This window comes from Aphelocoma coerulescens, chromosome 3 (genome assembly GCF_041296385.1).
Source record: "Aphelocoma coerulescens isolate FSJ_1873_10779 chromosome 3, UR_Acoe_1.0, whole genome shotgun sequence".
Classification (NCBI taxonomy): domain Eukaryota; kingdom Metazoa; phylum Chordata; class Aves; order Passeriformes; family Corvidae; genus Aphelocoma; species Aphelocoma coerulescens.
Window position 1 is genome coordinate 123,815,279 of NC_091016.1, and position 15,688 is coordinate 123,830,966.

Below are 15,688 nucleotides of genomic sequence, written 5' to 3' on the forward strand. Positions count from 1 at the left end.
CTGGGCAGAAAGTGACCTGTTTGGTTTTTTTTCCTCATGTGTATGGAAATTCTTCCCATGAGCTCTGTTCCTGGAGAGCTACAGAAGGAGAGCAGCTGAAAAGACCAAGATTCCCTGAGCTTTCCTCACACTTGTGGAGCACAGACGTGTTTGTTGTTCAATCCTCTGCTCCAATTAATGAAACTCCAAGATAACCTGGTAATGAATCCTGAGGAATCAGCACCACCAGCAACTTCCCTGGCTCCCTGCTCCCCCCAGCACTTGTTTGCTGCAGTTCCTGTCAGTCCAGGGTGATTGTTTAAAAAAGCTGGAAGTCAAAACCACTTTTCCCTTTCACTTCTCCCACATCTTCGCTTTCCTACAAACGTGACACTTCTTCCTTCCCAGCTCAGCCACAAAAAGCAGGATTTCTCTGGAGAATCATTCTGGGGGGTGCTCAGGGAGTTGCCTCCAGCTCCCTCCTGAGTGGCAAACAGGGAAAAACGAGGCTTTTGGCCCCAAGAATCAAAGGCTGGAGCAAAGTTTCACAAAGCACAGTTGTTGTGGGCAGAGGTTCACTCCAGTGCCAAGACTCCAGCAATTCCTGGGAATGTGTTAACACAGGGAGGCTTTGTGGGAACAAGGTGTCTGTAAGCAGGGATCTGAGTGAGAATAACACAGGGCACTTACAACTTTGATGCCCTCCAGGGCTAATCAGCAAAACCTCGGCCAGGCGAAGGAAAACAGAGACCAAAAAAAGGGAGAAAACAGCCCAGTTCAGATAAAGAGCCTGGAACGGGGCAGGGAAGGGAAGCCAGGAATCCTGACGCCTCCTCCTGCGCTTTAATCCCTCTCACACCTCGTTTCTCATCTCTCTGAGGGAGCCTGGTGGGTTTCCAGGCATTTTGTGCCTTTTAATCCTCCTCCCAAGCAGGTTTTGGTCCCTGCCTCCCACCCCCAGGCAGCTGCCGGGTGTTCTCTGGCTGGGAATCGCAGTCCCTGCTCCTGGTGCCACCCTCCCTCCCAGCTCCTGGCAGTCAGGGAGGTTTGGCTGCAGGAGCTGCAGGAGCAGCTGGCACAAACCTCCCCCGGCAGGAGCCCCCTCATTGCCATGATCAGGAAGCTTTTGCCAGGGAAAAGTCAAGGGAAAGCTGAAAGCTGGAGCAGAACAAGGGTGGGAGCGAGAGCACCCCGCACCTGCCTTTGCTGGGTGACATCTGCCTTCGCCTGCTCTGCAGGAGAAAATGCCCAAAGAACTGTCACAGCCCAGAGTCACACGGAGCAGAGGGTGGCAGCCACCACCAGCACGTGAGCATCAGGTGCTGGGGCAGCCAAGAACATCCCGGCCTTGCCTGTGGCACACGGATGGAGTGCAACGGCCTCTGGGATTTGTTTTCCGGTCTCTGTCCACCCTAGGAAGCCACAAACCCATTCAGGGAGCGTTATTAGCACAGCAAGAGGGAAGAGTTGGGTTAAGCAGTGTGGGAAGTGGGGTTTCCTGGACAACCTGGGATCAGCTTCCCCACCCCATCGGTGCGTGTTTCTCCAGCACACGGAGTTGGGAAGCCACGGGAAGGGATGTGCCAGCCCTAACTGTGCCCCTGAGCAGCTCCTGGCTGTGGGGAGGAGCAGTCTGCGGCCAGGGCCGCGTGGGGAGGGCGCTCACCGGAAGCCGAACATGATCTCGTCGTGGCGCAGGTGGGCGTCGTCGTCGATGGACAGGATGGCCTCGGTGTCGATCTCGTCCCAGGGCAGGAAGCGGTTGTTCAGGCTGTTCTTCTCCGTGCGGACGACCTGCGGGGTGCGAGTGACATTTATGGGGCTGCAGGGCCCAGGGGTGGGGTTTGGGGGCTGGGGCTGTGCCAGCTGTGGTGGCCCTGGGACGGGGGATGCTTTCCAGGCACAAAACATCGGCTCAGCCCAGCGCCAGCTCCAGCAATTCCCCTCATCCCCAGCCACACACGTGTAAAATCTACTGAATTTCTCCCTCTTCCAAAAATCGTGGAATCGAATCATGGAGTTGGACGGAACACACCAGGGTCATCCAGGCCAACTCCTGGCTCTGCGCAGACACCCCAACAGTCCCACCCCATGCATCCCTGAGAGCGTTGTCCAAACGCTCCTGGAGCTCTGGCAGCCTTGGGAATGTCACCATTCCCTGGGGAGCTGTTCCAGTGCCCGAACACCTTCTGGGAAAAAACCTTTTCCTAAAATCCAGCCTAACCCTCCCTTGACAGCCCCATTCACCCTGGATCCTTTCCCTGGCTCTTACACTTTCAGCCTCCCCTGGCTGATCCAAAGTCACTCCGCCCATCCCACACTTCCCATCCCATTCAATCCCTCCAGTCATTTCCCTGTCTCTGCTCTGAACAATCTCTGCTCAAAAATTAAGCCCGGCCTGGTGAAAAGACCGAAGCGTCACGGCAGTAGGACTCCATTAAGTAAGATTACATTTGATCCCACAGAAAAGCCCATGCTGAAACCATTAACAGTGGAAATATTTGTATCGGGATCTGCGTGACAGCTGGGATGATTCAATTCCCATGGAAAGCCAGTCTTGGAGCTTTCATCCGTCGATAGCTCCGGGGGGGATGGAATATTCGCCAGGAACACGTGGAATATTTCACTGAGGAGCCATCAAAAGCACCAACAATTTACTGCAGATGAGCAAACTGGGAAGCTCTGGGCTATGGAAAAGCAGGGCCAGAGGCGAGCCGGCAGCATTCCCACCCTGGGAGCTCCATTAGGACATGGAAAAAGCAGGGAAAATGTCAGCACAGGAATTTCTGATCCTTCCCCTTCCCAAGGTGGAGAAGCATCACAAAAGTCGGCTCAGTGTTTGGCTTGGCTGAAGGGTTATCCAGAGCCAGCAGATGCTCCCAGGGGTTTCTTCTCTGCCTGGGAACTGCTGGAAAAGAGGATGCAGGAATCACAGGGGGAATGGGGGGTGAGGAGGGAAGCAGGGGGAGGCAACTCTGCACTCCATGTTCAGCTCTGGCATCCGCAGCACAGGAACGACGTGGATCTGCTGGAGTGAGTCCAGCCTGGAGAAGAGAAGGATCCAGGGAGATCTCACAGCCCCTTCCAGGGCCTAAAGGGGCTCCAGGAGAGCTGGAGAGGGACTTGGGACAAGGGATGGAGGGATAGGACTTCCCAGTACCAGAGGGCGAGGATGGATGGGATATTGGGAAGGAATTCCTGGCTGTGAGGGTGGGGAGGCCCTGGAACAGGGTGCCCAGAGAAGCTGTGGCTGCCCCTGGATCCCTGGAAGTGTTCAAGGACAGGTTGGACACTGGGGCTTGGAGCAGCCTGGGATAGTGGAAGGTGTCCCTGCCCACAGCAGGGGTGGCACTGGGTGAGTTTTAAGTCCCCTTCCAACCCAACTCATCCTGGGATTCCATGGTCTTGGCAATGGGGACGTTTCTGGGGGACTCCCTCAACGCGGAAGCTTTGCAGGTCTGGAAGTGCCAGTACCCAGCACTTCCCAGGAGCCAGGGCAGTATTTCCCAGGAAACAGGGCCCTCCTGCCTTCACCTGGGAGCAGTGAAGATTTCAGCGGCCTGGAAATCAATACATCCCAGGGAAAAACCTGGCAAACTTTACAGATTGACTCGTTTTCCCAAAATCTGCTGAATGAGGCAACTGCTGTCCATTGAGGAAGCGACTGCCTGAAACCTCTGGAATCTGGGAACCCCAGAGCACAGAGAGATCTGGCATTAATCCCTTCCCTAAGGAGAAGGATGCTACAAGGAGCCGGATGCCTCCAAGCCAGGATAAGCACATTCCTCACACCAGCTCCAGCAAAAGTTAGAAGCAACTGCTGCGTTTGATGCCTTGTTTCCAAAGGAACTATCCCGAATTCCAGCACTTGGGATGCACTTAACTGCCAGCAGACACTGTTCAGTGGCTTTTGTAATTCCCAGGGGTGACTACTCTGAGGAAGAGCACGGGGATGTCCAGGCAGCCATCTGGGACGGGAAGGATGAGGCTGAGGTCAAACCCTTCCTCCCATTTCTCCATCCCTCCGAGATGGTTCAAGGCCAGGCTTTGATCCTGACCATGTCCAGCACATCCTGGGCTGCAGAAATGAGGGAACTGTGTTCTGGACAGAAGAGAAAACTCTTGAGAAAGCTAAAAGTGAATTTTTGGAGACTTCCCTGCTTTAAGACAAGCAACTCATCTTGTAAAAACAGGGGCAGGGAGGGGCAATGGGGGGAGAGTTTGATTCAGGGACTTGAAGAATTTTTCTCTCTTCTGAACTGTTTACATTTCCATGGGTCTCTAAATCCACCGGATTTCTTGGGCATGAAATGGGCATTGTGGGCACAAGTGGACTCAGAAGCTGATTAGGTCAGGTGAGAAAAGTCCTTCCATCCCTGGAAGTGTCCCAGGCCAGGTTGGACAGGGCTTGGAGCAACCTGGGATAGTGGGAGGTGTCCGGTCCATGGCAGGGGGTGGAATGGGCTGAGCTTTAAGGTCCTTTCCCACCCAAACCATTCTGGAGTTCTCCAAGTCACCTCCATTAACCTCCTGTGTGCTCCAGGTCAGTGGAGCTGTCACTGGGAGCAGCATCTCCCCCAGGGAGGTGTCCTGTCCCCACCTGGGGACACTGAGAGTGGGAGAATTCCCCTTCCTCTGCCACATTCCCTCTCAAACGTCAACACTGCTCCTTGGGAATTATCAGCCTTCATCTCCCACCCGCTGCCCTGGGTGGGCCTCACCCCCCAGAAGAGCCCAGAAGTGCCATAACCAACCCCTCTCTGTCCTTTTTCAGACACTGAGGTCTCAATCCCTCCCCCGGCGCTGCTTCTCCCGCCCTTCCATCATTTGAATGACCGATTTTGCCACAACTTTGTTCCTTAATGGTCTCGAGCCAACAGCTCTGTCAAAACCCAAGGAAAAATGTTCCCTCAGCAAAGCTGAAAGGCTCTGGCAGAACAGGGAGTCAGCATTTCTCCTTTCCAAGGAGATTCAGTGAGGAGGACATGAAATCAGCCAGAGAACAACAAGAGACCCTAGCTCATCACCAAAACACCACCTTCCCTCACAGCAAGGGCTCCAAACAGCGAGCAGAGCACCAGTGGTGGGACCTGCACCAAAGTCCAACCCCTCCAGGCTCAAAAACACCCCAGACTGTGCCCTGCTCACCTTATTGTGGTTATTTTCGACTTTTGTTTGGGAATAATCCTCTTTAAAACACTTTGCCATCAGCTCAGTGGCCCAGAGCTCGAAACCATGAACCTCCTGAGCAGTTTGCAAAGTTTGGAGACAAGATGCAAGATCTAAAATGCCTCCAAGTACCCAACAGACCACACTAGAAGCTGCTTCTTTTCTTAGCAAATGAATTCAAGGTGATTCAGTCCCACAACATGGGATTTGCTTGATTCAAGGAGCACAAAACCCCACAGCTCCATGAAATCCATTTGCTCCCGGCGTTCGGTGTTCGCAGACACGTTGGACAAATGGATCTTAAAAAACCTTAGAGAAAACTAAAGCAGAGCATAAACCCAGAGTCTGCCCAGCAATCATGTCCTTTTACCAATACTTGAAAAGAGGTTTTTATACATAAACACAAAAAAGGCAGCAAAATCAATATCTTCCAGCAATCTCCTCGCTAGTGAGGCTTCACGCTTGAGCTTTAAATGAAGTGTCACGTGTAATTTGATGGTGAAAACATGAGGAACGTCCGTGCCCTTGGAGAAGTTTTGACAGCTCAACTTAGAGAACTGGGTTGATTCCTGGGCAAAGAGCAAACTCTGCAAGAAACTGGGCGCCTCACTGCTCACATCACATCTCTGTGAGGGGGGAAAAAGCCTGAAGGATGCCCTGAGGAGAGCTGGATAATTTGGGGAGACGGTGAATGAGCTCTCAGGAAAAGGATCCGTTTCCATCTTTCCCAAAGATGAGCAATTCTACCCAAATGGGCTGGGGGAAGAGAGCAGAGTGGGGTGGGGACACCACGTGCTCCCCTTGCTTCACCAAGGAACGGGCAGGATTCAGGTCCTCTCTGTGAAGGGAAGGGATAATGCATCTCCCGGGTCATGGGTGACCAGTGTGACCAGCCCAGACCTGGGACTTGGCTCCAGAGGTGCCACCGCTGTCCCCACCCATCAAGGACGGCCACAGGTGGGAGGTGATGATCTTCATCCTGCCCACATCCCAAATCCTCGTTCCCAGCTGAGCAGGTTGCTTCCCATCCTCCTTTCTCTCTGCAGAAAGCACGCGGGAAGCCAAGGCTTCTCCAGCTCTCCCATGTGCACATGTGGGACACAAATCAATTAAAAATCAGCCAGTCTATGCTTAATAGAGGTCAGGGAGGGCTCTGTTGGAGGACTTTGGGAGATAGCAAACTCTAGGAAAAGGGAACAATGAGTTCCAAGTATCCCTGAAGCCACCCTGTCACGTACATCTATTTTCAACTCCTAGTCTGCCAAAGTCAGGCATCTTTTGATTAAGAAAGTTGCCTGGATCGGCACTTGAGACCCACAGACTGAGATACACCAGGGTCCCTTCCCTCTACACCTCAGGCACAAGTGCTGGGATTATTTGCAAGGCTCCCTGGAAGGAGGGAAGGGTGTGCAGATCCATAAACAGGATAAATCACATCCTTCGTCACCACGGCCGACTCCATTCCCGCTCCCTCTGCAGCTGAGCTGTGAGATGAGACTGGCCCTTGCTGCTCTGCAAATGCAGCCAGAGATGGGGATGGGGAAGAGGAGAACTCTGCCTGGTCCCACCAAACAGCATCCTCCTGGAAGCTGTGGAATTTTTTGGAAGTGAAGCTGTCAGAACGAGTTTGCACTGAGCCAAGCAACAAATGTGGGATGTGAGGCAGGGACAAAGCACACGGCCTCAGGCTGGGTAACAGGAGGAATTGCTTCATGGAAAGGGTGGTCAGGCACTGGCAGGGGCTGCCCAGGGAGGTGTTGGAATCCCCATCCCTGGAGGTGTCCAAGGAAGGACTGGAGGTGGCACTCAGTGCTCTGGGCTGGGGACAAGGTGGGGATCAGGCACGGCTTGGACTCGATGGCCCTGAATCATTCCAACCTGAATGATTCTGTGACTCTCTCAGCATCCTGGCTACAGCAGGAATTCTGGTATTGGATAAGGCTCCATATGGGAACTACACACCTGAGGTTCCCTTTGCTAAAGATGACTTTGATCCTGATGTCTCTGAGCTCTGTGTTACCTCCTCTCACTTTGTGGAAGGAGAGAAGAGGCTGATCCCGGGCACACTGGCTCCATGACAAGCAGCCAGGCTCTCTGCCAGGACAGGTGCCGAGGAGAAGCCAAAGCAGCTGCTGCCATCACTGCAGACGCCACCCAAAATCTCTGCAGCCCATTCCCAGTGAGATGCCATTGGAGTAAATCCCACGAGTCTGACCAAGGCCGCGTTTTTAACTCAATTTTCTCAGTGTTTTATCACTACCTGTTCCTGGGCAAGCCGAGCTGCTCCACAAAAGCTGGCAGGATCACCGTGGCTCTCAGCCCAGACCTCAAATCTGCTTGGCTGCCCTACCAAGGACAACCACCGTGGTGTTTATTGAAGACTTCCAAGCGCAGCATCACACCCAGCGGTGCCAGTGTCCTGCCCTGCCCACGCAGAACCCTTTCCCTCCTGCCAACCTCAACTCCCACCACAAGAAAACCCTCAGAGGACAGAAATTCATCTAGCTCCTACTGGCCAGCATCCTGCTTTCCAAAGCCAAAAGCACAGATCCAGGCCTTTGGCTCAGACAGGAGTTCTTGATTTCATGAGAGATGAAATAACCTGGCCTCACTCGATGCAGCGCGAGGCTCCTCCCGGCACACTGCCAGGAGCTGCGGGGGCAGGGAGGAGATGGGATGCCAGCATGGCATTTCCACCAGAGCCAAGCCCCTGGGATGATGCCTTTCCTCCCCACAGCCCAGCTCTTTCTCCCAACACAAACCCAAAAACTCAAGGAAATAAGTCCAGCACAGCACGGGACTCCAGGGCATTTGTGACAGCTCCCGATGAGCTGCAAATCCAGTGGGAATTGCTGCCCTGCACTTGGATAGGGTGTGAGCAGGGTGTCAAAGCTCCTTCCAGACATGCTGCCAGATCTGAGCAGGCTGGCATTTTGTAAAAAAAACTTGATGTTCTTTTGGCCGTGTTTGGGATAATTAATGTTTAAAAAACTGGGGACGCAGAGGCGACATCCCAGATGCACAAAAAGCAGCGTTGAGGTGTTCATTCAGACAATGATATTTGGGTGTTATCCTGTGGTTAACACACTCATATCCTGATGTATTGATAAATGGGAATGGCTGTGACCTGAGCTCCTAAAGGAACCCCGTTACCACATCCAGAGCCATCCCGAGGGAGAGCCAGGATGCCGGGATCCTCCTGCATCCCAGGCACTGCCGGGAGGGAATGTGCTGGTCTCTCCCCACCAGCCACCCTCACCATTCCCAGCTGGCTCCCAGCTTTGGTCCAGGACTGGACAAGTCCCAGGACATGCTTGGTGTGGATGGAGCTGTAGGTGGGCAAGGGGGACATCAGTCCTCATCCACCCCATAGAAATCCTCTGGAAGCTGCTCTGTTGCTGGATTTGACGGCACCAAAAACATCCACTTATCTGAGCACCCACCCCAAACCTGAGACACTCGTAGCAGGATGTTTCCTCAGTCATGCATCGCCTGAAGAGCTGTCCCTGGCTTTTACTGAGGCTTCCCCTGGCAATTCTTCACCTTCTTGTTGTTCCTTTAATCTCCCCTTGTAAAGATGGACCGGGAAGTTACTGTTATCCCCTTTCTCATGTATTAATTATTCCCTGCTCCCTCCTCTTCACCTTGAAACAGCTACAGCCCCTCCTTTATGCCCTGAACCTCCAGCTTTGCTACCTCCCACTTAAAGCCTTTTCAAAATCTGAATTTAAAAGATTTATAGACTATTTTAAGACTCATCTCTAGAGGTATGAGAAGGGTATTCAGCTCCAAAGCCATCCAAAGGCAGCACATGCTGAATATAAATTGGCAAAACAGATGCATTTTTAAAATACGCGTAATTAAATAATGCAACATAAACCCCGGCATAAATTATCCCCCGCTGAGAACAAAACCACACAGGAAGATACCACGGAAAGGCTTTTCTTAAACTGATGCTGTGTCCACGCACGGAAAATGTGCAAACACTTGGTCTCCATTTAAACTCCTCAGCTGAGATCAGTGGGTCGCTCATCTCCGAGAGGAGAAAACAGCTTGAGATACAAATAAAACTGATTATTTATTCATTTTCATACAGGAGCAGCTGTCACATCTTCCCAGAGAAGCGAAAGGAGAAGGATACTCGTTTTAACATTAAAGGGATGCAGACACTTATTTTTATTCTCTGTGTGTTGCTGTTAGTGGCTGTGCAATTAGAGATGCACATGGAGTTGGATGTCCAATTAGATTTATTTTACAATTAAGTGTAATTATTTGGCTCAAAGAAGGTCCCTGGGATAACACACTGTCATGTTCCAATAACTCCACTGCTGCAGCTCATTCCCTTCTCAACTTCCTGAAATTCCTCTGTGTGCTTTCCATGAAAGCTCACAGGGAAAAACTGTGGAGTGCAAAGCTCATGATCCAACTTCCACTGGCAGGTCTGGGATCACGAGCCAGATGTACGAGCTGCTGTTTGCTGTGAAGCCAGGGAAAGTCATTTGAAGAAGAAAGAGCTCACTCTTTTGAGGGTTTTGATACTGATAACCCACATTTTTAGTTTGATAGGGGGGTTTTTGCAGTGGAATAGGCAATTCCCAAAGGTGAGATCATGGAATCACAGAATCACTAAGGCTGTGGAGATCTAAAGTGATCAAATCTAACCATTAACCCATGATCCACACGTTTTAAAAACACCTCCAGGGATGGGAACTCCACCTCCCTGGGCAGTTCCAATGCCTTTCGGTGGAGAAATCCCTCCTGATGTCCACCCTGACCCACCCCTGGCACAGCCTGAGGCTGTTCCCTCTCCTCCTGTCCCTGTTCCCTGGGAGCAGAGCCCGACCTCCCTGGATGCCCCCTCCTGTCAGGGAGTTGTGAAGAGCCACAAGGTCCCCCCTGAGCCTCCTTTGCTCCAGGCTGAGCCCCTTTCCAGCTCCCTCAGCAGCTCCTGCTGCTCCAGCCCCTTCCCCAGCTCCATTCCCTTCCCTGGACACGCTCCCAGAGCTGAAACACCCCAGGGAGACGATGGATGGCGGCAGGAGTGTCCCTAGCATGGATTCAGCACAAGCAGGGCATGCATACATTATTATTTGTCAACTCTGAACTTCATCCTCTGTGCCTCTGGGTCTCTTCTCCCTCTCCAAACACCCGTTGGCTGTTTAGTGGTAATTTTAACAGCAAAGAGGTTGCTGGTTAAATCAGCTTTCCTTCCAAAGCTCTGGATAATGATAGCCCTTGTGTGTCCCATTTTAACAAACCAGTGCCATCCACCCTTCCCTAATCTCACAGGGCAGCTGTTCCATTGAGGAATGCCTCCAAACAACTCCAAGATCTCGGGATGGAAAAATCCTGCAGGAGGATTTTCAAAGGTTGGCCCTACACAGTAGGAATGTTGCCCTTTTGGATTCAAAGTCACAAAACCCGATGAATTTCACCCAACACCTGATAGTGCAGCGCCAGTGAGGTGGTGAAACAGAAGTGTTGTATGGATAAGGCTGCGAGCCAGGAATTCCAGGCTGGAGAAGCCCAGCTCTGTATCACTGAACACAGGAAAAAACAACAGGCTGGTGTCAGCTCTCCTATTTCCATCCCTGATGAATTTTATTTGCACTATAAAACTCCACCCAAGGGGAAGGTGCTTCCCACGATGACCTCGCCATCTCTCCAGCATCCTGTGTCTGGCTCCGTGTCTCCATCCAACCCTGGTGGCTGAGCTCTCCCCAGACAAGGTCCAGGAGCATGTTCTGATGAAATGGGGACCCCTTCCTCACACCTAAACCCACTTTGCTAATATTAGGTAAAACACAGAGATGTCATTTGGGACCACTGTTGAGAAAGAGAACACTGCCAAGAGACAGAAGGAGGGCAGGCAGCAGCTTTTAACTCCATCCAAAAGGTGGAGTGTTACTGCCTGGAGCTCAGGGATGAGGGAATCAAACCACTTGTGGGTAGCAAAAGCTTCCCACACTGGTAAATACCAACAGCTCAGGAACGGATGTGAGCACTGTCAGCGAGCCTGGGAACAGATCCCACGCTTCTGCTCCAGATTAGACCCAACTCAGACCCTGGGATTCAGCAGGAGTTTGGCTCAGCCAGCTGCAGATCCTTGCAGCACCCTGGCCCATCCCTGGAGCAGAGAGAGCCTGAGGAGCAGCCAGGTTAGAGTGCCCACTGCTCTGAACTGGCTCTCATCTCCTGGATCTGTTTTGGGACTCGCAGGGAAGCTGGCACTGCACCAGGCAGGGAAGAGCTGCACAAGGAACTGACTGGGAAAGCCTGGCCTTGTTTTGGCAAAAATACTCAGTTTCCCTGCTTGCCTGACTTCCCCAGTTGTGCCCCCAGTGGAGCACTCAGAGATGTGTCAAGCCAGGCACAAGCTCCTTCCTATCCTTGGAAGAGCCAAACGAGAGCCCAGAACAGCCACACAAGAGCCCAAGAACCACTCACAGACTGCAACTCCCTGACCTGATTTCCATATACAAGCAAAACCCCAAAACCTCTGAAGTATAAAAGCCCAGATCTCCCTCAGCCCATCACCAGCTAATTCCTGCACTTCCGATTTCCCTGGAAAAGGCACGTCGCCAGTCCCCTGCTCCATGCCCAGAAGTCTGGAAGCAAAGGGACTGGGAGCTGAGGGGTGGATCTGAGAAGGGCTGTCACATCCCATCTGTGAGACAGGAGAGACAGGAGATGGAAGAGTCAGGAGGCAGCTCCGGAGCATCCCTGAGCATCTCCTCCCCTTGCCAAGGCATCAGAGCCGTGCAGCACCAGGTCATGGCGTGGGAGGAAACACAGCAACATCCTGGAGACACAGAAATGCACAACGGAGAGGCAGAGAAGAGGAAAGTGCTGGAAATCCACGGGCTGTGATCCCAGGGGATTATTGGAAATACCTCCTTTCTGCTCACTAAGTGAGGCAGAGCTTATCTTTCCACACTTTGCTCTTTGGCTGATAGCCCGGCTGCTTTAATTACCAGAGGCTTTAGTCAGTGCAAATCCTCTGTATTGTTGTGCATTGTTGTGCAATTACTTCTTCAGCAGGTTCCTCCTCGGGATCTGTCAGACAGGATTTCCACTACAGCAGGAAAACAAAACACCTGGCAGAGCAGGTGCCATTATTTGTAAATTTGTTCACAAGGGTGCATCTCACTCTTCTGGAATACATTACACCCAAGGATGCTCGGAGATGTTTTCAGCATTTAAAAGCTGCTCTGACCCATCCTACAAGAGCTTCAGTGCAAACATTTGTATCCGAGGGCATCCAAATGAACATCACAGCCCAACAAAGGGAGGAGGGAATTGCAGTCAGGCTATAACTCACTGAGCAGCTACTAAAAAACCCAGAATATAAACTCAGATACAGCAGAGCCAAGAAGCCATCAAGTTTGCAGGCAGGTTATTGTTTTGATGGGAAGAGGACAGTGGATTTATTAATGTCTATGTGGCTGGGAGCAGCAACCATAAAGCACTCAGGCACATAAACTCACTTTTGGCTTCCAGGTTTATTCCAGACCGGAAGCCTTCCAGGGACTTGTGAGATGAGAAGGCTGAGATCTTACAGGGGAAGTTCTGGGTGAAATGATGACAGCTTGCTGCCAGCATCCCTGCCCTCAAATCCATTATGGAGGGATGAGAGCTCCTGTATGGAATGTTGGAAGAAAAGAACTGTCCCAGTACCCACAGCACGATCCCCAAATTGGCATTTTATTCCTCGTTGTTCCAGGAGCACAGCTCACTGGGAACTGCAGTTTCCACCAGCTCAAAGAGCAGAGCACAGGGTTGGGATGTCCTCCTGAATGTGGCCAAACAAAGGGAGAGGCATCTTCCCCAAACACACAGTTTTCCCTCCAGGTGGCAGAGCCAGCCAGCGACAAATCTGGATGTGACCCCCAGATGGGTTTCTAAGGAATTTGTAGATTTCAATTTTTGGATCCTAATTCCTGGAATCCTTGGCTAAATCCTGCTTTACACCAGCCCACCATTCTTCCACCCAGAGGAGCAGGGAACCGTCTCCACGCCCAAGCCATGGGCAATGTCATGTCCTTCAAAGCTTCATTTATCCCAAGGCTTTTAATACTTGCTTCAACAAAATCCAGGAGGAAAAAATGCTTCCATCAAGAGGCAGTCAATGCATTACTGCCAAACACATGGTTGGGATGAATCCAGACTCCCAGAACCACCTCCCACAAGCCACAAGATAGGTTGGGAATTAAGGACCAGCATGTGTTAGAAATTACAGACTTCACATAAATGAGTCACAATTCAAAACAATTCCTTTTATAAATTCCAATAAAACCAGCCTAATTACTATCAGTGTTTTGAAACCAACTTGCTTTGTCACCTGTGTTCAGAGCAAGAGGAAAATGAGCCCTGTTGGAAAGAATTTTCCAGTTTATGGCTGTTCTGAAGCCCTTCTTACTCCCTCTTAGCTCTCTTCTGTCACAGTCCAAGATGAGGCTGTCCCTTGACACAGAGATAAGCCAGGCTCCCACCAGCCAGGTTCTGGGCAGCTCAGAGATCAAAGCCACGATCATCCCTTCCACATCCAAGTTGGAAATGGAACTTCTCTGCCCCAAATGTTTTCAATGTCAAGAACAAAGCCCATTTCTCTTCCCTCCACGAAGCTCAAACCCCTCAGAGTTCAGTTCAAATGAGCATTCAGAAAGCTGAAGACTTTGCTGAACTATTTGGATCTGAAAGTGTTAACCTGGGAAGACAGAACCTTCACCACATTTCCCATCTTTCTGCCGTTAGAAAATCTGGGAATAGGTGAAAAGAGCATTTCTGTGAACTTACATGGAGACACACAAGTAGATGTTTCCGAGACCAGGTGTGGCTTTCTCTGTGCCTCAGTTTCCCTTTAGGGCCCTCAGCTCCTTGCTGACGATCCTTTGGCCAATTTCAGGAGAAGGAAAAAAATCCTCACCTTTCTTAACAGGGCTAACACAGATTTTCATTAATTAACTAAAGGCTTTAAATAAATGGAAGTGTCTGAAAACTACTGATTTTCTCCGTCTCTGAAGTGACATCCCCTTGCTGTCATCAGAAGAGAAAGTTCCATCCTTTCTGGGTGCTTGTAGTGAAACAACTGATTCCAGGGACTCTGGAGACAGGACATGGGGAAAACAAACTGCAGCCCTTTGGTTCTGAATCCAGCTACTCCATCACCTGTTGTCACTGGCTTTCCACAGGAGATGAACCTTTTCCAGAAGTCCAGGAAGGAGCCAAGTGCTGCTTTTTGGAGAGAGGAGCACTCTGCATGCCCAGCAGGGCAGGGAGGCCCGTCAGGCTTTATCGCTAAGCACAGCCTGATTTTAAGAAAATGGGAAAAGAGCGTCTGTGAATTAGACCAGGGAGAGCAGCACCTGCTTCCTCAGCAGACACAGGCGGGGAAAGGGGAAGGGCCTGTGGGGAAAAGGGGAAGGAGACTGTCCAGGGGGTGGCTGCTGCTGCCAGCCCAGCCCAAAACTTGGGAGTAAATCATCACCTTCTCCTTGAGAGCTGCAATGTCTCAGCTGATTGATCCACAGAGCTTGGGGAGGCATCTGGGAGCTACATCAGACATGCAGCAACAAGCAGCAATTAAAACCTCTCTCTTGCTTCTCATCTCTTTCTCTAACCTTATATCCAAGAGGTACCTTCCTCTTTGTAACCTTCTCATGTCCCTCACAGCTGCCTCTTTGATGTCCCAATGCCCCAGGAGCTCCCTTCTGTTCCAGCAAATGCAGATTTTCTTTTGTCCCATCTCTTTCATACCCAAATTCCTGACCTCGGTGAGTACAGCTCGCCTCCTTCCCTCCTGTGCCAGGGGAACCATCCGTGTCTTGTGGCACAGCACCAAGTTATGGCCACTCTGGGAGGCAGGGCTGTCTTCACAAATAAGGCAGCCTGTGCAGAATGCACAATCAAATGGCTTTGCACAACAGAACTACTCCACCAGGACAGATAAAAGCCTGGGAAAAAAGGAAATGCAGATATCCAGGCTCTGGGACTTTATGGGAAGAGAAGCATAGCTTGCAGTGAAGTGGATGTCAACACTCAGTTCCATCACAACAAAGTCCCAGAGGATGGAAAGTAGGTGAAAACAAAAGGAAAAAAGAGAGGAAATGCATCCACACACTCCATTCCCCCCATGCCTGTTCCACTGTACAGAATAATTTGGGGACATTTGATATTCTGCTGGTATTTAAACAGGTCACAATAAAACCCTAAAAGTAGCAGGAGTCCAGCCCTGAAAAAACAGTGTGGGTTTTGCTGCTGCACTGCCTGCAGTGCCAAGTCCTGTCGCGCTGCTTTTGTCCCCCAGCGGTTGTGACAGAGCCTGCTCCAAACAGGGAGCGTTTGAGATGCACAGGCAGCTTCCGTGGTGATGTTTAATGCTTCAGCACGGAGGACTGGCCCCTGGGACATCTGCAGGCTTTCACATGTGACAAAACCCACCCAATTATGTCCCCAGCAGCGTGCAAGGACGCTCCCCTCCCTTGCTTTTCCCTTCCAGTGCCCCAAATACGCTTCCTTCTGGTCACCGACCCCATTAGCT

At 51.3% G+C, this 15,688-nt stretch overlaps 1 protein-coding gene across 6 annotated transcripts in view; it reads right to left on the minus strand.

The window, feature by feature from the left end:
• The window catches only part of EXTL3 (exostosin like glycosyltransferase 3), a 132,929-nt gene that overhangs the window by 3,001 nt on the left and 114,240 nt on the right, over positions 1-15,688 (minus strand). For all 6 annotated transcript variants that reach the window (XM_069011868.1, XM_069011866.1, XM_069011864.1 and 3 more), the window contains one exon: positions 1,646-1,773. In XM_069011868.1, the coding sequence (XP_068867969.1) occupies positions 1,646-1,773 (128 nt within the window). The remainder of the gene's footprint in view (positions 1-1,645; positions 1,774-15,688) is intronic.